Source organism: Nematolebias whitei, chromosome 18, assembly GCF_014905685.2.
Source record: "Nematolebias whitei isolate Nwh7 chromosome 18, NemWhi1, whole genome shotgun sequence".
NCBI lineage: Eukaryota > Metazoa > Chordata > Actinopteri > Cyprinodontiformes > Rivulidae > Nematolebias > Nematolebias whitei.
In genome coordinates, this window is record NC_056515.1 from 24,097,704 (window position 1) to 24,122,317 (window position 24,614).

At 37.1% G+C, this 24,614-nt stretch overlaps 1 protein-coding gene across 1 annotated transcript in view; it reads right to left on the reverse strand.

Moving 5' to 3' along the window:
* Positions 1-5,300: 5,300 nt before the first annotated feature.
* The window catches only part of arhgap24 (Rho GTPase activating protein 24), an 80,672-nt gene continuing 61,358 nt past the window's right edge, over positions 5,301-24,614 (reverse strand). Inside the window, exons 4-10 of the mRNA XM_037692371.1 lie at positions 21,800-21,922; positions 13,362-13,569; positions 12,184-12,316; positions 8,316-8,389; positions 8,109-8,230; positions 6,845-8,021; positions 5,301-5,663 (exon numbers count right to left, since the gene is read on the reverse strand). Of these exons, the coding sequence (XP_037548299.1) occupies positions 5,399-5,663; positions 6,845-8,021; positions 8,109-8,230; positions 8,316-8,389; positions 12,184-12,316; positions 13,362-13,569; positions 21,800-21,922 (2,102 nt within the window). The 3' untranslated portion in view covers positions 5,301-5,398. The remainder of the gene's footprint in view (positions 5,664-6,844; positions 8,022-8,108; positions 8,231-8,315; positions 8,390-12,183; positions 12,317-13,361; positions 13,570-21,799; positions 21,923-24,614) is intronic.

Here is a 24,614-nt window from a genome sequence, read left to right on the forward strand (position 1 = left end):
ATATGAACACACACAGTAGTGTTGCTGTTTTTCTACAGGGGGCGTTTTGAATCGTCTCCACACTCTTCTATCCGACATGTTCCCGGTCACTTAGTAGAACTATGAATATGTCCTAATATGTTTATTCCCCTCCTCTTTTCTGAATGTGAACTGTTGATCTTTTTATAAGACACCCCATTAGACAATTCTATTGTGATAAAGGTGCTTCTGGGTTAACGCATCTGAAGGACAGAGGAGTTGTGTTTGTTAGCTCTGAATGTAGAAACGGATGATTTTTCACCAACGCCACGGCAGCTCTGCTCATTGTGTGCTTGGAGTGAGCCAACATTCAGCAGTAAAACTGTGATCTGAGATCTGGATAGTTTAAACGATCCTGACTCCTGCGCGACAGCTTTAAGTGTGTTGATGGAAGAATGAGCGCAGCTGTGCGTTTCCAATTCACGTATTGATGTTCAGCCACATTAACCATCTGATGAGGAAAAACCGTCAAGCTCAGTCCTAACATTTGTCACAAGGATCTTGAAGAGTCCCCGTGGGAACGGATTTTAGACAAGCAGGTGTTGTTAAAGTGAGAAAAGTCGTATTATCCCAAACAGGAAGTTCATTTACCCCATTAAGCCCAACATATAATTACATGATAAACCTACGTAACACTAGTGAACACATGTTTACGCATTCACTCACTTTTATTTTGGGGTTACTTTTTTTGTCATCTGAAAGGGGGTGCTGTGGCACCCTGAGCACCCCCAGTTCCCACGGCCTTGTTAAAGTGATCTTTTGTATATTCAGAGCTAATGAAGTTCATGTCTCTCAAACGGATTTGTAATCTGAAGATGACTGACTTGTCATTTTAGCCATAATGTTACTGCAAATACAAAAAAAAAAAAAAAGAAAGTAGTCGTCACACGTTAGGATACTTACTGTATGTCTTGTACTTTAAAATCATCGGACTCATTACTAGTGATTCCCACCTTACTGATTATGACTTTGTCTCAGAATTCCTTTGTAAATAATAACAATCCAACAAGGCAATAAACCTTTTATTGCACTCAGACAGGGAGGCAAGCTTCTGCAGGGGTCAGGCGATGCTACGATGTTTAGAGTCTTAACTGTGCAAATCTTTGACGATGAAACCCTGCATATCTCATCTGAATCAGGTGACGTTGTTCTTCGGTTCTTTTCTGACTCCTTCTCTCTCTCTCGTTTCTTTTACTCCGTGCTGTTTTAACGAATTACCCTTTTGACATTGTCAGGTTGAAAAACTAAAAGAAACTATCTGTTCCACGCTGATCTTAAAGCTTCAGACTATAGCGTTTCAAGTATATTAAAAAAAAAGCTAAATAAACGCAAGTGAAAATGAAAAAACAAACAAAACAACTGAAAGCTGTTGCTGTAAACACGACATTTTAAAGGAACTGTGTATGTACAAATAGTATATGTATGTGACTGAAAATAAACAAAATTTGATCTTGGACTATGATAATTATTTCTTTTTATTATGTTTTTTTTTTTTTGAGTGCTTCATTTGCTCATCCTGCAGATAAATATTTTATTTTATTGCTCTTTTTTTACACTTTCTATCCAGTTTTGTATATTTATAGTTTTGCAAAACCTACACTCTAATGGTTGTTATTAAAGACGAAATTCAATGGCAGAAGGAGTTTAAACAGTAGCCTGACCTGATGGTCAAAATAAAATAAAATGTTCGTTTTTACAAAGACGTAGTAAATGATTTCTCCCTTTGTGAAGTCGTAAGGAATTTTGAAAAATTGTTTGACTAATAATTTTTTTATGCAAAAGATGGGATAAAAAAACTGCCTAAAATCCTAAATAAACTAGTCAGTTTCTTCCTGTACTTTATGAGTTAGATGCTTCACTTAACTAAAATAGAACAAGTGTTGAATTAATAAAATCCTGTTTAAATGAGATGATACTTTAAATATGAAACCTGGCACAAAATAAATAAGTTCTCTGAACGAGTTCAACCAGCACTTCAAGCCTTCAGTATATGACCTTAAAACAATATGAACTATGAATAATAAAAAAAAATCATAATTAGGTGGAACAATGTCTCACTTTTATAAATTGTTAGATTTATGTACAACTAATAAAAACTAATCATTTTCCAAACCTATATTTATGTTTTGCAATTATGTTTTTATTCAAGCTAGTTAAATGTGTGGTAATCCCTGAAGAAGGGAGCAGCTGAAAAAAGAAAGTTAAATGTGTTTCTTGGCGAGTGTAACCTCTAATAGTGTGTTCAGAGCTGAGTTTTACTGTTTCAGAGTCACAAGTAAGATTTACAAACCACCTCATTTGTGAACTTTGAAAGATTTCAGGACAACAATGCAGAAGAATCATTGAGAGCTTCTTATTGTAATTCAAGAGGGTCAGATTTAAAGGTGATCAAACATTGAGGGTCAGTCATCCCTGGATGGGTTGAACAGATAAAATTAAAAGCAGATTGTTCAATTAGGAAATACCAAAAAAAAAACGCACTGAAAGACAAACTCAAATAAATAAACAAATGTTGAGAAATTTCTTTAAATGCATTTAAAAAACAATTAAATATAATGGGACTGCACCAGCCTCCAAGACTTGGACAAAGTACGATTTTGAAGAGGTACCTCATAAATGGCACTGCATTATAAGTATGTACAACTATAGATACTTATAATGCAGTGATAAAGTATAATATTATATGCTTAAATAGGTTTACAATTGTTTGTGCTTACAATAGTCTGAAATGTTTATATAACAACTCTAGATGAAATATATAGGTGAACAGAATTGACTCACTATGTGGCAAGAAACTGGTCCGTTTTGTCTCTATCTCACCCTTAATTAATGCATAATAAACAATTGTTAATGATTTATAGAGGAATTAATAACGTATGAACTATTTATTAACCATCTATAAAGGGAGCCTTATTGTAAAGTGGTACCATTAAGTTTAAGACACCCCAAAATTAACAACAGAGTCATGAGTAAATTCATCTTTATTGTTTTATGTCTTGAAAATATTTCAGTATCCCAGTTGTCTCCGCCTCGCCCTCGATTCATAATCTGCTCGTTTGTGTTAAATTCACAGAAAGAGATGTCCCGACAGCTCAAGTGAGCCTATTAATTCACGGTGAAGGGTGCAAAGGGAGAAGTGCAGGCTTCTCTCCTTTCTTTGGTTGTTCAGGCACGTTTCTCCCCATCGATGCAACACGTTCCAGATGTCCTGCAATGACCAACAGCAGGTTTTCAACAGGATCTGGTCTTTCTAGAAGTGAAGCAGAAGCAGGTCTGCCAACAGGAACTTATCCATGCAGTCTCAGATGTGTCGGGATTTGTGCCTACAAGCAAATGCACACTGTGTGTAGACATTTTGTTTTAAGATATATAACTACGCATCATTTATACAAAGTCCCTTTGTGCACGGTCAAATATTGTTGACTCATGCACCTTCATGCACTCATCTTACAGCTGGCTGATTCTAAGTGATACATTTTTTACATTTTTTTTTAGGTGGGGTGGAAAGATAATGAACTTATATATTACCTGATCTAGACAACTCTTTGATGCACCACCGTTTGAAGACGAGACATCTACAAAAGTTATGATTTTATTTAAGGATGCACAATATTATCGGCATGGTATTGCATCAGTCGATATTAGTGATAAAGTTCAGTATCGGATATCGGCCTTTCCCTCAAAATAACTCACCGATATAAAAGGCGCTGTTTATATACCACAACCCAGTGACAAGGATTCGTGCAGCGCCAGTACAATGTTATGACATCAAGCGCATCGTTGAGTTTAGATTTGTGAAAATTTACAAATTTTAACTGTTCAAGTGTTGCTATTGTGTTAGAGAGTAAATGGCATAAATAAATTTGAGATTAAACATAATCCAAGTTGAAGTGTTACATCATTTTCAGTCCCCTTTTTGGCATCTGTATTTGGTAACAGGCCAATTTGACAAAGACCACGCAGAATAATGTAGTGGTTTAATTCTGCAGCAGAGGAAGCTATGGTTGTCTACTGTTGTCATCATTCTTTGTTAAAAACAGGTCTCTCTTGTGAGTCCTCGAGGCTCAATGAGGCTAACCTGTATAAATTAAGCTTGAATGAATGTAGTCTCTGTAAGTAGGTCTAGGGGGAAAATATCGGTATTGGTATCGGTTATCGGTCAAAGAAGTTTGAACATATAGGCATATCAGATATCGGCCAAAAATCCAATATCACATTTAAATTTGTTCATAATTTTCTAACAGATTCCCACCTAAAATATTTAAACGATGCTCCAATCTTTTTGTTCTGAAACTAGGTTAGAGTGAAAACTTGTTGTGGTTGTGGGCTATTTTTTAAAGGAATAGTTGGTATCTCATTCATTCAGACAATTTGTTGTAATTTCCACAGACATTTATAACATTTTGCTACAAATCTCTTTACAAGTCTGAATTCAATCTTTGTCTCTTGTCTGTGAAATACGCCATCGATGATTTGCACCAGGCTTGAAGTGGATTTTTTTTTTTCACAAGCAACAAAAACTCCCGTCCATCTTAACTTAACTTGCACTGTGTCCATTTGAATTTTTGTTAAACCACAGTGCAGACTAACAAGCAGTGTCTTCAATAATCTATAAAATATTTACAGAACAGATTCCTTTTTTTTGGTCATGAATAAATGTAACAGCACAGAGGCACAGGCAAATTTACAGCATACGCCCCAATTTAAAACACATCGACAGAACAGTCAGTACCAACTTGCAGAGGCTGGACAGACATAAGTGCAAAAACAAAAAGTCTTAATATAAAATATCACATTGATAACTTTGTTTAAATATCACAAACATTTCAGATTTAGTTTCATTTCCTTTGTACAAACATTTGAGTGTCTGCATTGTTTCCCACTACATACATATAGAATATTGGACACAAACATTATGTTCTGGGTTAAAAAGAGCAACATCTGTGTGAAGTTTGGCACGTTTGTTTTTCCATTCTTTCACATTTTGCCTCCACCCTTGCATCTTTCAAGTTCGAGACATTAAATACACAATAGAGTACCAAATATAATCCCAAACTGTGAGGTGATCCTATCTGCTCTGTTCCAGCACCAGTGAGCACCAAACGCGTTTCAGGGAAGCTTAAAGAGTCTCCATGAAGTTTTTTAAATAATGATATATACAGAGAACATCAGTTTAGCATCACTCCAGGTGATGCTACATTTATACAGGTGCACTTTATTAGCTGTACACTTCCAATTTCTTAAAAGAAAGTGGACCATTATTTTTGCAACATCATTTCCCCCACTCCTTCAATCAGCAGCAACTTCCTGATTCAAGGCTCTTCAGCGATGACATTTGTATATGAACTTCAGTCTTCAAAGGCAGTTCTTCATCCTCCTTTTACTGGATCCAGATGGTGTTGTTGCGGTCCGTTCGGCGGGGGTCGGTGGCTGGGGCATTGCCGGTTGCAGTGAGGTCACTAAAGGTGGAGAAAAACTGTTCCATCTCTTTCTGCAGCATCTGGTTCCGCCGCTCAGCGTCGTCTTTGGCGCGCTCGGCGTTGCGTAGCTTGATTTCCACCATTGTATACTTCTTCCTCTCCTGGTCCAGCTCCTCGTGGAGGTTCACCATCTCTGTCTCCAGCTCCAGGTTACGCTGCTCCAAGCTGCACAAGAGGTTCACAACGCATGAGAAGAGAGAATGGGGATGGATGTGTATGCACAGGCATGGTAAAAGAAAGAAACAAGGTGGTAACTATCACTTATATTAATATTTTATTATGCCTTAACACAGACGTAGGAGTACTTTTACTTTTAACTGGTTTAACTGAGATTTTAGGATTTTAACATTGATTAAAACTATGAAATTCAAAGCAAGAAACCTATCATACAGTTCCAGCCTAAGAGCTGCTCTCTGGTCAGAACTTATGTAATTATTATTATTATTATTATTATTATTAAATTTTTTTTTTAAAGATTTAGACCTTTACTGAGAGTTTTATATATTTTTTTATAGATGTTTTAAAAATAATTAAGGAGACAAATGTTTTTAAAGTCATTAAAAAAAATAGAATTAATGAGCATGATTTAAGCAAATTCTAATCACAAAAGAACTCCTGAAATGTTGTTTCAAGAATTATACTTATATACTTCGGGCGGCTGTGGCTGAGTGGTTAGAGCAGTCGTCCTCCAATGCGAGAGTTGGGGGTTCGAATCCACCAGCAGTCACATGTCAAAGTGTCCCTGGGCAAGACACTGAACTCCTCATAGCCTCTGATGTGTGTTCCATCAGTGTATGAATGTGATCTAAAAGCACTGATTAGTCTCATTAGAATGATTTGTTCAATTAGCTTTGTAGAGATGTAGAGTGCTGTATGAATGGGTAAACAAGAACACAGATTGTTGTAAAGAGCTTTGAGTATCTTGAAATAAGATAGAAAGGTGCTGTATAAGTACAGTCCATTTACCATTTACTTATATTTATTTACTTATATTATACTTATATTTATTTTCTTTTTATTTTATATGCATCTTATGGCTGTTTATTGTTGTGTGCACCTTAGCTCTGGTTTATCTCTTGAAAATGAGTCCTTGTGACTCAATGAGACTAACCTTTTTTCTGTAAGTTCTTAATTACAAGTTTGCATTTATAATATTAATCAATGTAACGAGGATAATACTTCATAGTTTGTCTTGTTAAGCAATTCAGAACTGAAAATATAATGTTTGTATTTCATGTATAATTGTGAGAGTTGAAAACAATGTTGATTTGTTGACAAAAAGTCACTTAATATTTCCCCAGGTACCAACCTCTTACTGAAAAATGCAACTTAATTAAAAACCCTACCTTTTGATCCTGGTTTCGTACTCAGACTTCTGTTTGTGCATCTCCTGTTTAAGACTGGCCACTAGACTGTGCAGAGCGCTGTGGCTGCCAGGTCCATTACCAACAGTGAAACTCTCACTGGTCTCACTACTGCTGGTGCCCCGACTGCTCCCCCCAGCTCCATCTCCATCTCCTTCCCCATTGTTGCTCCTGCCACTCCCCTCTCCTCCTCCACCAGTTTGGAGAGGCTCACAATCCTGTGCTGGTCCATCCAAGTCCTCATAGTGACCGCTGTAGAAGCCGTGCTCGGGGCAGGTGGTGGTGGAGGAGCGGCAGGAGTTGGTGTTGTCAGGGAGGGAGATTTCACAGGAGGATGTGGACCAAGTGGCGCTGTCCACACTCTGCTTGTCCTCACAGCTGCTGCTCAGACATGTGTTGGTGGTCTGATTCTGCAGGTTCTGGTGATTTAACTGCACATTGTCATATGTAGACAGACGATTCTGACTGGCTGTTTGATCCCCGCTGGAGCAGTGGCGTGTTTTATTGTTCTCTCGGAGCATGACGCAGCCATTTTGTACCCAGAGACCGTTACGATTATTCAGACTTCCTGTGATCCCATCAGACCCTGAGATGCCAACGCGCAAGATGCCAGTCCCATTCCCTGCAGGACTGCCTCCGCTCGTCACCCCACTGGTGCCCATTTTCGTTCCAGAGCCTTTTAGCGTCCCACTACGACGAACTGGTAAATTCCCACCTACCATTATGATCTGGTTCTTATCTAGAGTGGGATCTGAGGAGGGGGAGGAGCTAAAGGAGCCATTTGTAACAATCCCACTGCCTTTACTGAAAGCTGGGTTCTTCTTTATGGTCAGCGGTGGACTCCGGGTCATGTCAAAGTGTCCTGGGACAACATTTCGGGGACTTGCTGATCGCGAGGATCCCCTGTTGTCGACTTGTTGGTGGTTTGAATGAAACTCGGGTGCTTCCCAAGCACACTGCCGGCCCACCTGTGTGTTGTTGTTCTCTGCATTCTGGGACACTGCGGTGATGGGTGAGGTAGTTGTGGCGGCCTGTCTCTTTGGCAGCTCAATATTGTTGTTGGCGAGTTCGAGCAATGTCGGCTCATCTTCGTCTCTCGGGAAAAGAACATCATGGCGACCAATCAGAACTGCCATGAGTTGCTGAACTAGAACCGTTCCTGAGAAAATGAAACCAAACATCACAAACACATGTGCTTTAGAAATAAAACAAAATAAAAATGTGATTATTGCACACAAACACTGACCTTCCATAATTGTTACTGGATCCTCAATCTTCGGCCTCAAGATATTTGGACCAAACACTGTAGCCAAGTTTTGGACACTCATTTTATTCACACCTGAATAAGACTGGACTTCATCAAGAAATCTAGGATTAAAAAAACAACAACAACTTCTTACTGGTAATCATTTGTCACAGTCACATTTCACCCAACTCAGCAATAAGCCAATACCTGCAGATGTACTTGAGTAGGTTGTAGTTCACTGGAGGTAGACTTTCTACAAGCTTTTTTAATTCTTTCATACCCTGCAGACAAAAGATAATTTTCAGGCAATAAAAACTCAAACACATGCGCAACAGATTTTTTGATACAGGTTTGTTAATATTTTACTTGTTACATTCATTATCTTTTTTTTTTAATTACTTTATTTTTTTCTTCAAAACATTTTACATTATAAAGCAACACTATAGTAAAAGGAAGGAAAATAAAATAAAGAAAATAAAATAATAATGAAATTATAATAATAAAGAAAAAAAAGGGGGGTATATTCACATCAGGTAAAACATTTTGGGGTTAAACAAGAAATCTTAGAAACCAAGGACACCAATGTTGACCGTAAAAAAAGAGAACGTTTTAAAGTAATGATGGTTGTCATCTCTTACCATAAAGTGTGTGTCCCATTTTTCCCCAAAAAGCCTTCCCTTTTTCTTCTTGCAATTTTAATTTAAATGTCAAATGCTCCATGCTCCAAATATTATTAACAATGTCCATGCACTGTTTGATAGTAGGGGGGTCCACACCAAGCCATTGCTTAGTTATAGCTTTCTTGCTTGCTGGCATCATGATTTTTAGGAGGTATCTATCAGCTTTTGGTATATTTGGGTCCATACTTCCCAAATAAAAAAAAAACATGTAAATTCAATATCATAACCCAAAACCTCCCTAACAGTCTGGCGAACACTCTCCCAAAATGGTCTAAGGATAGGACACCACAAAAAATATGGTAGTGGTCAGCAGGGCAATGACGACATCCCCGCCAACACACAGGTGGAAGACCAGTCTGTTTACATACCCGTTTTGGGGTTCAAAAATATCTGATACAATTTTTCCAAGAGAAATCTCTCCATGTTTGTGAATTTGTAGTGGTATGTTACGTTTCAATTATAGTTTCCCATTCCTTGGATGTAATACTAATATCCAGCTCATTCTCCCATTTCTCTTTAACATAATGTGTGGAATTACACTTTAATTTAATTAAACTCCAGTAAATTTATCCAATTATTTTCTTAAGTCCTTTTGATTTGTAAGCCTTAATAAACATTTTGGTCATTAATGATACCTTCTCTAAAGGAAGGTTTTTTATATTGTCCACATAAAAATGACGGAGCTGAATGTATTTATAAAAGTCCTGTCGACCTAAGCCATATCTTTCTGACATAGTTTCAAAATCAATAAGTCCCACATTATCTAATAGAAGACACAATGTAGTAATTCCCTGCATTTCCCATTGTACATAACTCATATCAATTTGAGCTGGTTCATAGTCAAAGTCATGTACTGGCCACATTAACACACACATTTCTTTTTGAATGTTAAATTGTTTGACCAGGTCTAACCAAATATTCAATGAAAATTCTACCCACTGGTTCTGAAAGTTGCATTGTTTAATAGCCCTTGGATTACTTAGTAAACTCTGTAAAGGTTTATTTACGTGACAACTCGATGAACTTCCATTTTGCTACATAATCAAAATCACACCAGAGGATAAGTGATTTTATCTGTGCTGATATAATAGTCTTTAAGGCATGGTAAGCCCATCCCTCCTCAAGACTTAGACAACTGTAAGGTTTTATATCTTATCCTCGGCGCTCCTTCATTCCAAACAAAGAGAGAAATGGCCTCGTACCATTCTCTAAATTGACTGTCAGGGATTTGAACAGGTAATGACTGGAAAAGGTAGAGCACTCTAAGCAGAATATTTGTTTTTATGAACATAATTCTATTGCCCAAATCAAGAGGTAAAGAAGCCCAGCTAACCAAATCCTCTTTTATACATACATTAATGAGTTGACAATTTTTTTCATAAAGCTCTGATAAATCTTTTGTAACTACTACCCCTAAGTATTTGATAGAGCTAGAGCCCCAATTAAATTTAAATTTGATTTTAAGTTTGGCTGTTGTATTGAAATTAAAAACCAGGGCTTGTGTTTTTACAATGTTAAGTATAGCCAGAGAAGTCACCGTATGTTTGCAACAATTCCATCAGTCTGGGAACTCCAAATTCTGGATCCTGCATTATAGCTTGAGCAAGCGGCTCAATAAACAAGCTAAATAACCCTGGGCTGGCTGGGTAACCCTGGCGACATTCCTGTCTTAGATGTATAGTTCCAGAGAGGCTACTGTTAACTTTTATTCTTGCCATAGGACATGTGTATAGTGTCTGTATGCTATTGATAAAAAAATCATAGAAACCAAATTTTCCCATAACTTTATAAACTCCCATCTCACAGAATCGAAGGCTTTCTCTGCATCCTTACTTAGCAGTATAGCTGTTTGTTTTTTTCTTTGTTACGTGTTCTATTGTATGGAGGATCCTCCGTATATTATCTTGGGTTTGGCTACCTGAAATAAACCCGGTTTGATCCTCATCAATTAAATGGGGCAGTATTTCCTCCATCCTTTTTGCCAACACAGCAACATATATTTTATAATCCTGATTTAAAACACTAATTGGTCTGTAAGACTCACATTTTGTCAGATCCTTCCCCTCCTTGGGTATTACTGAAATAGTGGCCTCCCTCCAAGACAGGGGAAAAACACCCTCCCTAAAGACAAAGTTAAAGGTTTCAACCATCATTGGTGATAATTGTTCCCTAAACAACCTGTACCATTCCCCTGGGAACCCATCAGGTCCTGGGATTTACTCAGTTTTAAAGAGGACATAACTCTATCAATTTCCTGAATTAAAACTGGTTTAATCAGTTTCTCTTTATGCAATCTACCCAGACAGGGGAGATCCAGCTGGTTTAAAAATTTGTCGACCCCACTAATTTTGTGTGACAGATCTTTTGATACAGGTTTGTTAATATTTTACTTGTTACATCCATTATCTTTAACTGCCTTTTTGGGTCACGGGGGTCACTGGTGCCCATATCCAGCAGTCACTGTGTGAGAGTGGAGGGACACCCTGGACAGGTGGCAAGTCCATCACAAAATAATTTTCCACAATTCAGATCCTTTATCTTATAAAATATGCCACTAGCTTATGCAAGCAGATTTTAACTGTATCATCCTGACTACACTGAGTATTGTTTTTGTACTATTAGTACTTTGCGTATTTTTTGTTTAACATATTTCTTAGTTCATATCTTAGGTCTTATTACTGTTTTTCTTAACAATTTATACTTTTGTTGGATGTAACAGGGACCCTGTGTACACAATTTTGTTCCACCACATGTACCACACGTGGTGCATATGACAAATAAAGAAACTTTACTTGTTGTTACTTGAACAAATTCTGCAATTTTACACACTAAAATGTACCTAATGGGAAAAAGTTGGAAAGCTTTGAACAACTTTGTGATATTATACAAAGTGAGCATTTGTGAATCTTTTTCATTTAAAGTTATGTCAAACCAGAAGTCCAACAAGATTAAAAACCTAAAAAAAAGCAGCAACCCAGAAACTCAAATGTTTTTTTTTCTTCATTATGTCATAAAATGTTTAAGACTGTGTAAACTTTCATCTACACAGAAGAATTAAAAAAACAGGAATCCACACAAAAATCAAATGTTTAAACACTTAAAGGCTTGTTATTACAAAAAAGCTTTGGAGTCAGCAGCACATTTTCTAGCCTCTGCTTCTGCCTGTGCCACATGCTGTGACAAAGATCCTATTTATATTCCAAAAATCAAGACAGACACAACACAATCCTGGTGTGAAGAAACATCCAAGCGGATCAGGGACGACTCTGGAGACCAAATTTCAAGCCCTAGAACAGGATTAATTCAGTGCTATTGTTAAACAAACTGAAGCTAGCAAATGTTTGGGTATAGGGATAAAGTCTGTGAGGCAACATGTGAAGTTTCCTATTTCCTACCATTTCATCATCTTTGCTTAAGAGTTTGGCACAGGCCAGGAACTCTTCATACTTCTGGAAGGGGATGACGGGCTCGGGCAATTCTCTGAGGTACAGCTTCAGAAGAGAGGCTACGGTGTGCACATCTGTGTTACTGTTGAAGGAGACAAGACACTGATGAGACTGAAGCAGACTGACATTTTAATTTACAAAGAATGACATGAAGGCACAAAAAAACAGTACTATACTGTAGGATTTGAGTAAAATAAGTAACAATTTAATCTCAGTTTCACCTAAATCTCTTTGTTTGTTGCAAACCTAAGCTCAAGACCAAGAGGAAACAGTTACATTTTTGTCAAAATCCACACACACCCAATAGACAGGTAAAAATGTTTTTTTTTCTTCAGTTCAAGCTTTTCTTTTGGCTAAAATCTCACAACTGAGTGTGTCAAAAGCTGTGGCGATAAATCTCTGATTTCAGTTCCACCAGATCAAACCTCAGCTCGTTCCTGTCTATCTACCCTAACACTGTTTCACTCAGGATTGTTTGCAGCTTTTGTTTATTCTTGCTCACCGGATGTAGCCTACTTGGATAAGCCTTCTGATTGTCCAGTTGTTTTGAATGGTATTTTCATCCTCTTCCACTTCCTACATGTTAAGAGTTTTTACAATACCTCTTGCTATGAATGGGGGAAAAACAAACACATTCCAGGCTGCAAAGTACAGGGCTAGTATATTCTACCACTTGTTCTCTGTCAACTTGAGGTAGGGATACATATGAATATGGCTATATATATGTGCAAAACTGGCATTTAAGAGCTTGGTCATCATCATTTCTCTAATCAGAATCAGAATCAGAATAAGCTTTATTATCAATGTACCAAGATACAATGAGAACATGTCTGTACAGTCATCCGAAAGATGGGTGGAGTGCGCGTAGCTGCTGCTATACAGCGTGGCCTTCTTATCCTTTTCAGAATACTTTTTTTATTAGATGAGATGTGACCAGAGTCATTTCAAAGGTGCAGATCTCAGTGGTTATTAAAAATCGTAGAGGAAATTTGATCAGACAGTATATCCTGATGCAGGCTCAATAATCCAGATAGAAAAATCTAAAAAAGTTAAATCTTGTCCTCTGGACATTCAAAAAAACAAAACAGATCAAACTGATCAGACAGTATGGTCACATTTTCCCTTACCAATCAAAAGATGGCTTCTCCCCACAGTCGAAGGCATCCTGCAGCTCTTTGACCAGGTTGGCCTGTCCTGGCATCCTGAATAGACCCTCTTCTTGAAGACCCCATTGCCGAATGAAGTCCACACACTGCTCAACCAGCATGGGGGCAAGCTTGTTCCCAAAGCGGCGCTCGTATCGGACTGTCTCCTCCAACTTTTGACCAAAGATCCCTGAAATGCAAGACAAGATTTTACATGATGATGATTAAAGTATTTTACAATGTCCCACCACACCACAAAAATAGCTCATGAATAACTATAGAAATCTTAAAAAATTAACATTCCACGAATGCATATCATTTGCTATGAATGCATATCATTTGCTGCCTTTCAGACCAATGTTTTAAATAAAAATCTTGTGATATGTTACCTTTTACAGCTCTGGCAGCAAATTACCGTACCAAATTTGACCTCACAATTTGTAAAGTTGACGGAGTTGTCGTCATTTCTGTGTTGGCTAAGGTCGATTAGCTCTGGCAGCCATCTTGAATCTGGTTGTAGATGTGCATCCGATTACATTCTGAAAGTTTTGCTAAAATTGGTACACCAATTTTACATCAGGCATATTCAGAACACAGTTCTGCAAAATGGCCTCACAGAGCAATTCATCTTTAAGCTTCTTGTAGCCTTTCATAAATCATAGATGAAGCCGGCCACATCCCACTCAGATGTGAGCTTTTAGAAATGAAGTGGGCCGAGTGGAAATAAAAGCGGAATAGAGCCTAATTTTACTGGGGTAAAGCAGAGCATGATGGATTAAATATGTGTCACATGCCTCCCTCGTGAAATTTACTAAACTTAATTAATTAACTCACTTTAGCAATCTTGTTTGCAGTGAACTATTTTTTAAAACTAACCCCAAAGTTGCTGTGTGTTATCATCAATATTCCCTGGGTAATAAATCTGTTTGTTGTCGTTTAATCCTATGAGCAAGTGATCACAACTAATATCAGTTCATCACATTACTGAGCCGCAGCTCTACAAGTTTTTTTATTTTAATTTAAAAAAGATTCACACATTGGCCAGCCTGACTCTGTTACTACCTCAATCAGAGGCACAGAGATGCAACAGAGGTAGGCTGTCTCTGACCCCCTTGCCACCCTGGTGTGTCTTCTGAATGGACTGAGGTAGCCAGATTTCAGTCCTGGACTAAAGCGACTCGTGAATGAGGCTAGAGCAGGTTGATTTTGTGTTGCAACCGATCACTGTATGATTTAGATTACAATTTCTTTCCTTTTTTTACTATAAAAGGGCTAAGTTGAAAAAAAAAACAGTTTAAAACAAAGCCATTGATTAACACAAAGAAACATAGAGAGCAGTCAAATGAATCAGTTTAAAAAGATTTGTGATGCTATAGTACAGACAGGCCAAAGATAAAATATGTACACGTGTACAGACTGAGTTTGATAAGCAGATCTGTAACTTCCTGCTAAGAAGCACCTCTCGCCTTTTTTTTGTCTGAGCCTGATTTGCTGCCGTGTCGTGTGGACGCAGCACATGAGGGGATTAGGGCGGACGTCCAGAGAGATTTGGGTCTGCATACTTTTCCGGTCTCAAATACAGAGAGAGGCTACTCACGCACGAGGTATGACAAGGTACGGTGATTAAATTAGACTAATCTTATCAAAGCCCTCGTGCACTTGACACATTTTCACACTATAAACTACAGCTTACAAAACAACCAAACTTAATGTGAGCCCCAAAACTATGACCTTAAGACTTATTTCCATCAGGACCCTTGACACTTGAGTCGGAATGTTAAAAAAAATAATGTTAATACAAATCTATAGTTTTCTAACATTATGATATGCTGCCATACTCGACCCCTCTTGAAAATGACAGCTTGCAGAAGAGATGTCTATTAATAAATATGTGATAATATATCTCACCAGAGATGCAGAATTTATAACACTTGCATACTAGCATTTTCTAATAAATTTTATGTGTTTAAAGCAGAAAGCAAATAATTTGAAATAAAAGAGATGCTATTTTGAAAGCCAGTAATCATTACTTCAGCATTTTCTTTAAACAAAGCAGCTTAGACAAAACGCCTAAACCTCAAATCTTATGCACAACTTTTATTGTAATCTAAACAAAAAAGCTAATTCTTAGGATAAACGAAAAACTAAAATACTTTTTTCCAATATATTGATTAAGCCCAGCACATTAAAGTTAAACTGAGCTCATTTGTTCATATGCTCGTGTATCAACAAACAGAAACGAAAGAAAAAGCAACAGAAAACAAGGTCATCTCTTCAGACGGTCTTGGCACACGAGTAGAAATATTTTCCTCAGTCACATGTAACAGCGTCTGCCGACCAGCTTATGAAGAGTGTGCATGTCTTCTGTTCTCACTAAATCAGTTGTACAAAAAATCAACACTCCAGAACTAAAATAGGATAATGAAAAGGACAAAAAATCCACAGTTTTCCCTTTCTACTCAACTAAGCTTAAAACAGACACAGAGCAACCTCTAATAATGCAGAGGAAGAGCATGAACTGAATGTATTTTAGGCTCATGGTCTACAACACCAATGTTCCTCTCAAAACAGTTCAAAACAAAGGTGAGCTATGATTTAAGAGCTTTCACCTACAACTTGTTTCTAGTGTGAAGAGGGTCAGTCTGTATTCAAAGCATCTGCAACTATCAAAGAATGAGGACCCATCTCTGCCAGATCACACTTTTAATCTCAACAAGAATCCTAAACTTAACACAGAAGTAGCAATAGTGTGGCCTTGTCCTTTTTCTTGTTCAGCTAAGGACCAAATGGGAGTCTTTACCAGGTTGTGTTATGTGAACATCTCTGAATCAACAAGCATTATTTTAGTTACTACACAACTATCAAAGGAAAAAAAAAATCTAAATAATGTTGAGGTTGGTGTTTTAAATTTTTTACGCCCCATTAATGTAATTATTTTACATAATGTAACTGATGTATCATTTATAATGAATTACAATCTAAATGTCTTCCTTGACTATGGATAAATAACTGGTAATTACCATGAAATAAATCTCCAAGGATCCAGTTGCAGAAGCCACAGCTACACATTTTTCGCTCTTCACATCATCCAGTATTTAATACAAGATCACAGTAAGAGTCTAGCTGTAACATCACTTTGTTTTGGGTGCTGCCTCCCTGTCTGGCATTCAGTGAACTGCTTTTTTCTTGGCATTTCAGCAGTCTTAATCAGCCTATCAGGGCTCAGTTACTGTTGCTCCTGTACAACGTGATGTGTGAGCTCTTTGTGCATTTGTTTGTATGTGTGTGTGATAGGGGAAGCCCAGCTCAGCTCCAACATGAAGTCACCTTTCCTGTAGCATCTTTGACAAATGGCTCGTCCTTTTGAAGAGCAGTCAACTGTAAAGGATGTGAAACTCCCGCTCTGAAAACAGAGGGGCCAACTCTGCCACATCTATTCTTTTTGTCAGCCAAAGCTGCCTGAACAGCCCGTTTGGTTGCGAAAGCTGCACTTATGTACCAGTACAGCCAAGCCATGGTAGCACAGTGAGGGACTCAAATCAGTGCACTAATTTCAATCAAGTCAGGAACTGCTTCATAAGAACAATTACAGCATCATTGTGCTTTTTGGGGTTACGTCTGCATCTTTGTTTTGTTGGTTTATTTAACACGTATGTTTCATTTAAACCAAATAAATAATTTGTCTTTAGAGCAAAAGGGTAAAATAGAAAGTAGAGATAAAAATCTTCTGAAGATTTACAAGTTTACAACACACGCCACTTATTTATATCAAGTGCTCACAACTTGCAGTATGTTTCAGAATGCCAACATGACTGCTTTTCCTTCAAATGACCACAGGTCTGGTTATTGTTTTGGTTTTTAAATGTAGAAGTTCAAGCAGCATTGTGATAACTGGTAAATCAGTGTTTCCACCAGGATTTAGTACAACTTTTTAATTGTGCGGAACATCTGCAAAGAGTGCGACACTCAATCATGTTGTTGCACTTTACACACACACACATATCTATATGTATATATATATATATATATATATATATATATATATATAGGCAAATTAACTCATTATTAATGCATTAGCCAATGATTAACAACAAAAAAATTCTAACGGCGTTAAAACACACACCCACACACACATTCGGTCATGGGAGGCAGGATTTTGATCATTGTTGACTATGGATGAGCATCATCATTTGTCTCAACCAAGGAAAGGCCATCATTGTGCATCTCAACCAATGAGAGCCTTTGTTTTTTTCAGCTATGTAGCACTCACGTGAACCAAACTGAGCAGCGGCCAGCAGGACGGAAACATGAAGAAAGGTACCAGACTTTTACATGGGTTTTATTATTTTAAAACTTTTCCCGATGGCAGGTTGGATAGAAGTAACGTTATATGTAAGCACTGCAGTGCTAAACTATCACTACAGGAGTAGTTCGAGCCTGAAATATCACCTGAGTTCAAAACACACCGTCGATGCCCGCCAAATCGCCCACTGTAACAAAATGCAGAAAGCAGGCTTCTGCAGACGAGGCTGGATACTGCATGTGGGAGAAAAAATAGACAAACAAAAGCAAGACAAGCTAACAAATGCTATGTCTGGAAGTGGATTGCTACAAATTGCAGGCCAATTAGCTTTGTGGTGTGACATCCTTAGAACCACAAAAAATGACAGTACATATGAGCCTCCCTCATTGTACACCATCAAGAAGAATCCATGAGTTGTATGAAAATAAAAGAGCTAAGAAGTGACAATGTTACAATGTCAAAAGTGTCTGCAGAAATGGACAGCCACAGAGACACGTCCTTGTCACACACAAAATCAAGACTGCCATGCCAACTACAGCTGAAATGGACAAACTACAGAAGTTAGAAATGCTTCTGGAGACCTGCAGATATATTTCACTTCAGATATTTGTCATTTTCATGTTCATAAGGAATACATAATATATGTGTGTAAATGTACCACACATATATGAAGGACATTTTTTGTTAATATAAGTGTGTGAATGCAATACAGATTGACTGAAATATGTTTGACTTTTTCTTATTGCAGGTATGTGAAATTCTGGGAGGACAAAAGTATGTCTCATGCGCTACTACCCTGCCTGCTTTTTGACATCTGTCTTGGGTCATGGAGAGCTCTGATAATGATCCTGCCTAAAAAGTCATCCCCCCTCCTTAAAATAAACTAAAAACAATATTGCCCTGGCAAATAGCTTTGGATTCATATTGATATGATGTTGTTCATGTTTATGTTACTTGAAATACTTCATTTGCTAGGGGAACACTGCTGTTAAAACGTGTAATTTTAATGTATTGAACATTTTTTATATAAAACAGTACCTTAAAAATGTTCTAAACATCATTGAGCAATGTTGAAAGATTTTAAACAATTGTAAATATATTTAAATAAAGCAAAATACTCTTAACTGTGGCCTCAATACTTTGTTATTAATTACCGTATTTTCTGCTGTACACGTTGCTCCACCCTATAAGTCGTTCCGCCCTATAAGCTGCATCAGTCCATATTCATCTAATAAAGTGGAAAAATCCATAAATATGTCACTTCTCCATATACGTCACATCTATTATGCATCACCGCTGACGCGTCGTGTTTGTTATGCGTCACAGCTGACAACCCGGAAATGTGGGCCAGTGTTGTAACCAAAGTCGATGGGCTGCGAACTGGTGGCTGCGGAAGCATGCATGGGAGGACTTTAACAGGAATTTAACAAGATTAACACTTAAAAACAATTATTTGTTTACTTGAAATTATAGTAAAAGTGTGTCTCAGACTAACGTTTGCTTAATAAATGCACTTTGATGATCAGATCAGCTGGATTTCAAAAACCGATACGCAGAAGTAAATGCGTGCACGCGACGAGTCGCTGTGCAAATTTAACAAGATAAACGCTTAAAAACAATTCTTTGTTTGCTCGAAAAAATAGCAAATGTGTGTCCCAGTCTAACGTTTGCTTAATAAATGCACTTAATGGTCAAATCAGCTAAATATCAAAAATAGTTTGCTACCTCTGTGCTCCCAGAAGTGCACAGAGGGAGGAAAGAGGAGGAGATAAGTGTTTTTTTTTTATTTTAAATTTCACAAGAAAAGCACCTAAATAATTATTTGTTTGCTCGAAATTCTAGCAAAGGTGTCTCACTTTAACGTTTGCTTAAAAAAATGCACGTTAATGGTCAAATTAGCTGCATTTCACCAGGGCGGTGCAGCTGGTTTGACAGTTCCAAGCAGTGAGTAGAAGGAAGGTGGAGAGGCTAAGGCAGGCTAATTGAGTCATTAATAGCTGGTGAAGATACTCAATCATCCAGGACATGGTACATTCAAAAAAATTCAATAAAAAAAATAATAAAGTATAATAAATAAAGTCCAGTTGTTTTTGTCGATCTTTTTGAATTTGTCATTATAGCCATGTTTACCTATTACATAATACAACGTCATGCCATACTGCTACTATTACTCTGCTGCTATCATGTGGCTGCAAGTTGTACTGCTTAAAGAAAATTTCAGTCAGAATGAATGAAAACGGTCATGTCTCAGCCAAAAATTGTTTTATAAATATGGGGGAAAAATCCATAAATATGTTGCTTCAGCCTATAAGTCACAGTGCATGTAAATTATGCACACACAAAAAATGCAATTTATACGGCAGAAAATACGGTAACCAAAATTTACAACACTAGTGAATTGCATTATTTCTGTCTTGAAAGAGTGAGCAGATTCAGGATGGTTTTACAACAGACAAGTTCACTTTAAGCTTTAATTTAATGTGCAATCCTGGTCCTCAAGGACCACCATCTTGCATGTTTTAGATGTTCCTCTGTGTAGTGAACTAAGCCTCAGGTCAAATCTGGCCCTGAGGGCCTTCCTGGGACAAGAACTGTATTTCATTGATTTGAGTCCAGAAACACAAAGTCCATCCAGAGACTTTCTAAGTGTCCTGCACTGATCAATTGAAAGAACACTCTCTTTTTCTATTATCATTACTATGTTACAAATGTCTTGATAATCAAAAGTGTGTTTAATTCAAATCATTTTTAAATGTTGAAGTGAACTACTTATTTTAAATCAACTGTGAAACAGTATTAATGATTTTTAATCCTCATTCAAAGTAGAAATCTAGTTAATGTCTGTTACAGTGTAATTATTCATTTTCTTGATCTTCTGTCTGAAATGAGCAGGTTGTAAGTCGGTCAAACGTCGGAGACAAACGCAAACAAGTTTGTTGGAACGAACTGTCATGTTTTTAAATCCTCTCAGACGTAAACAGAGAAGCTGGCACCTGTTTCCTCCCAACTCGCCTAAACATTTCTCTTGTCTGTCTCAAAAACATTTTCTGTCTGTTCCAAAACATTTTTCTGTTTTTCTGACTTCTAGTGACCTCTTACGTCATAAAAAACACACCCCTGATTAGCTCTTTCAGCCAATCAGGACTTCCCAAATGAACCGGAAACAGAACTCTTTAAATGTCGACACTTCCTAGTTCCAACCAGTGCGGTGGGAGAGCAGTTCAGTTCGGAGGGCAGAACCGAACAGAAAAGTGCTGGAGAGAACAGGAAGTTCCAGACATGATCCGAAGTTCTTCCGAGTCTCGTGGGAATTATGGAATCTTCCACATCTGAGTGGAACCTCTGACGGACTTACTCCTCATGTGAGTCCACCCGTGGGGTGACGTGTGTTGAACGAAGTACCGTCACTACTCCGGACGTTTCCCAACCATCCTACGGAGACGCTGGAAATGGTAGCGTTAAATGGAACTCCGTACCAGCTGATTCATCTTCAGAGAGGTAACGAGTCGATTTCCTACCGAAGCGTACCGAGATGAAACTGGGTTCGAATGGAGAGTGCCGTTCTTATACAGACACATTTTCCCTCACACATCTTTTCTCTCCAGATAAACTTCATTTCCCATCTTTAAAACTCTTCTATCTTGCCAGTAAATCATCCAGATATTTTCATAAATGTCTGTTGTAATTAAGCTGTGTTATTGCTTCAATCAGAATAATCACGTGTACAATGTTTGATGTTAAACTTTGATTCTGTTAATAAATGACCGCATTCATTTGATGGGTCAAAGAAAATTAACGTCTCACGTCACTGATCTCTGTCACATATCTGTCAAGTAGCTCGAAAAAGAGAGAACCCGTTTAAATTAAGTATAATATCAGGTACTTGAACTAGTCCAGATATTATAACATGTAGTGGAGCTAACGAAGCTAACCGACCTGTCTCACTACATTTCCTTCAACTCATCTGATTTTAATTAATTGGTGATTAACTTGAGGACATGAGGAAGCTATAATTGAACCACTCAATCCTTCTTATTGAATAAAAATAAAGACTAGTTCATTTAAACTTTACTCACACAGACCTTAACTCAAAAACAATGGTTGTGTTTACACTAACCTCCACCGAAAGGTGCCCAGATGACTCTCCGTATCGTCTTCACCCAATCTTCCATGTCATTCTGGGAGCTGGCCATAAGCAGGTAGGTCTCATGGTTGTTGGTCATCCGCTCTCTTTCTCCCCCTGCTCAATTTATAGAAATAGCAAAAAGAGGGAAGTAGAAATTAACAAATATTTTAATGTTATTAAAACTATAACTTAAAGCAATTGGTGGATCTATCTTTGTTAAAAAAAAACAACACTACAGCAGGAAATCATTTATGGCCAACCTTGACAGTGTGTACACAAAAAGGTATTGCACACCAGGTTTCATGCACACCGCCATGCAACAAAATTAATGTTACATAAAATTGTGCATAAATATATGCACACTTTTGACCTGCCGTGAAAATGTTTTCAACACAATGCAAATTTTAGCAATAAACTATTGCACAAACCTAAAGGGTTATAATTAGCTTCCAAACAACCTATGACATCCCAATTGTCAGACTCAAGATGAGACCACTTTATGGGTAAAAAAAAACATTCTATTCAAAAACATATAAATGTTGTAAACATGAAAATTTTTAGTTTTTATTGCAAATGAACTCATAAAACTACTTCTATGAGTAATTTATGCTTGACCTCCTGCTAACCCAACACTGATTTTAATGACTGGATGTTATAATAATTCAACTGAACCTAAAATAATTGCTATGTGTCTGAAAATAAATCACCATTTTGGACAAAAACACCATCTCCACAGAGCCACATTTGTTTTATCCATCCATCCATCCATCCATCCATCCATCCATCCATCCATCCATCCATTATCTTTACCCGCTTATTCCATTTTGGGTCAAGGGCATTTGTTTGATCAAGATGATAAACATTGGACACATGGCATTTCCTTAATTACAAATCAAACCTATTTTTAAACATGAACATCACATGGAAAGCAAGTAAACAGATGTGAATAATTCTAAAAATTTCAGTCACCCAAAACAATATAGTTCAGTAGCTTTCCTACCATTATTTTCCACATAAGCATGCCATTAAACCTGGAAAATTGTAACATCTAAATAAACTAAAATTTTATTGTGGTAAATTGCAGACACCCAACAACAAAAACTGAGTAATTTAGTATATTGGCAGAATGGTTGAGATACTCACACAGCCTGAGTAATAAAAAAGCAGGATACTGTTGTTTCTGTTTAAAAAAAAAAAACTGTGCCAAAAATTGAGTAATATTAACTGATTATTATAAAATTTACTCTTTGAACCTTTTGTTAAAGAATAAGCATATTATAGCAGTTTTGGTCACAGCAGTGACAAAATAAAACTGAAGTCGTCAACAGTTTTACAACTGGTTAAGATAGGTGTGATGTTACTCTTTAGTTTAAAAACATCACAATAATAAAAGTCTTAAAACAATGTAGCTTTTTTAAATAATCTTCTTCCTTCCTTAGATGGAAAACTTTACTAATTGGAATTTATAATGTGAATGTTTTTGTTCAGTGACCTGAGATAACTTCTGTTTTGACTAGGCACTATATAAATAAACTGAATTGATTTGTCTATTTTGCTCTGCTAACAAATCCACAATTATTACTGTATAATTTTTGTGTGGCTCCGAAAAAAGTTTTTTTTTTTTCACTTAATGTTCACACTATTCATTTCAGAGATGCTATCACAGACTTGGGGTAAATATGCAAGCAATTCTGTACCTCCCAATTTTTGCAATTTATCTCAAACACTAAGCAGAAATAAGGCATAATTTGACTTATAATGTCAATTCACAATATTATTTTATCACAGCAATGTTAATCAAACACTGGTTGCTGTTGGTAAAGTTCACAAAGAATATTTTACAGCCTGTTTGCTAAAAAAATTGTTGAATTTCTCCATTCCATCTTTTTGGCTTTGAAAGAGGTATTTTGACCCTTGTTAAAAAAGTTTTGATCTTAGCTAATGAAACTTATGCCGTTTTCCTTTTTCCATACTGCAGCCTTACTACCTTTTACACAGGTCAGATGGATTGGTCAATCAGATAACTACTTGCAAGTGTGCATGTGTATACTTCAAGTTCAAGTCAAGTTTATTGTCATTCTCATCATGTGGTACATGAGGTGGAATGAAATTATGTACACAGGGTCCCAGTTACACACAACAATAGCAAAAATATAAAGTGTAAAAATATACAGTATATAAAAATCTGTGTACATGATCACAGTTACTCCAAACTGATTAATATATTAACATCCCTTTGGCCCCATTTGATTGGTTTTTATGTGCTGAAAAAGGGTGAGAAGCAAAAAAACACTGCTCTCTGCCATTTACTAGAACTATTCTTGGTGCAGAAAAACTTTTGACTGCAGATGCCAGTAGTGGACAAGTGTCACTTGTGAAGCTTGGACAGCTCTGCGGGAGGTTCCCCTGAAAATCTCCACTCAGACCAGAGCTCTGTTTATACAACATTTTTTTAAAGTGAAATGCAACTTTTTTTGGTTGTGGTTTGGCCGTTCATTTACACCACAACAGCACCCATTACAGTATCTCTGAAATCAAAAGTCTTAGAGCAGAGATTTTTGGGGAAATTATTGATTTGACACAGCATAGGTGTCAAATACCCCACAGGTGTGGTTGCACATGTGTGCTACTGACATCTGTAATCAAATGTTTTTTCTCAGCTAAGACCAGCATCAAGGTTGTTAGATAAATTAAATGTGTGTTTTCATTTTATCCCCTCCTTTTCTGTGCATTTGTTTACCAAACACAACATATATTTCATCTTACAACACCTTTACTCAACACATATGGTGGTTTGTGTCCAAAT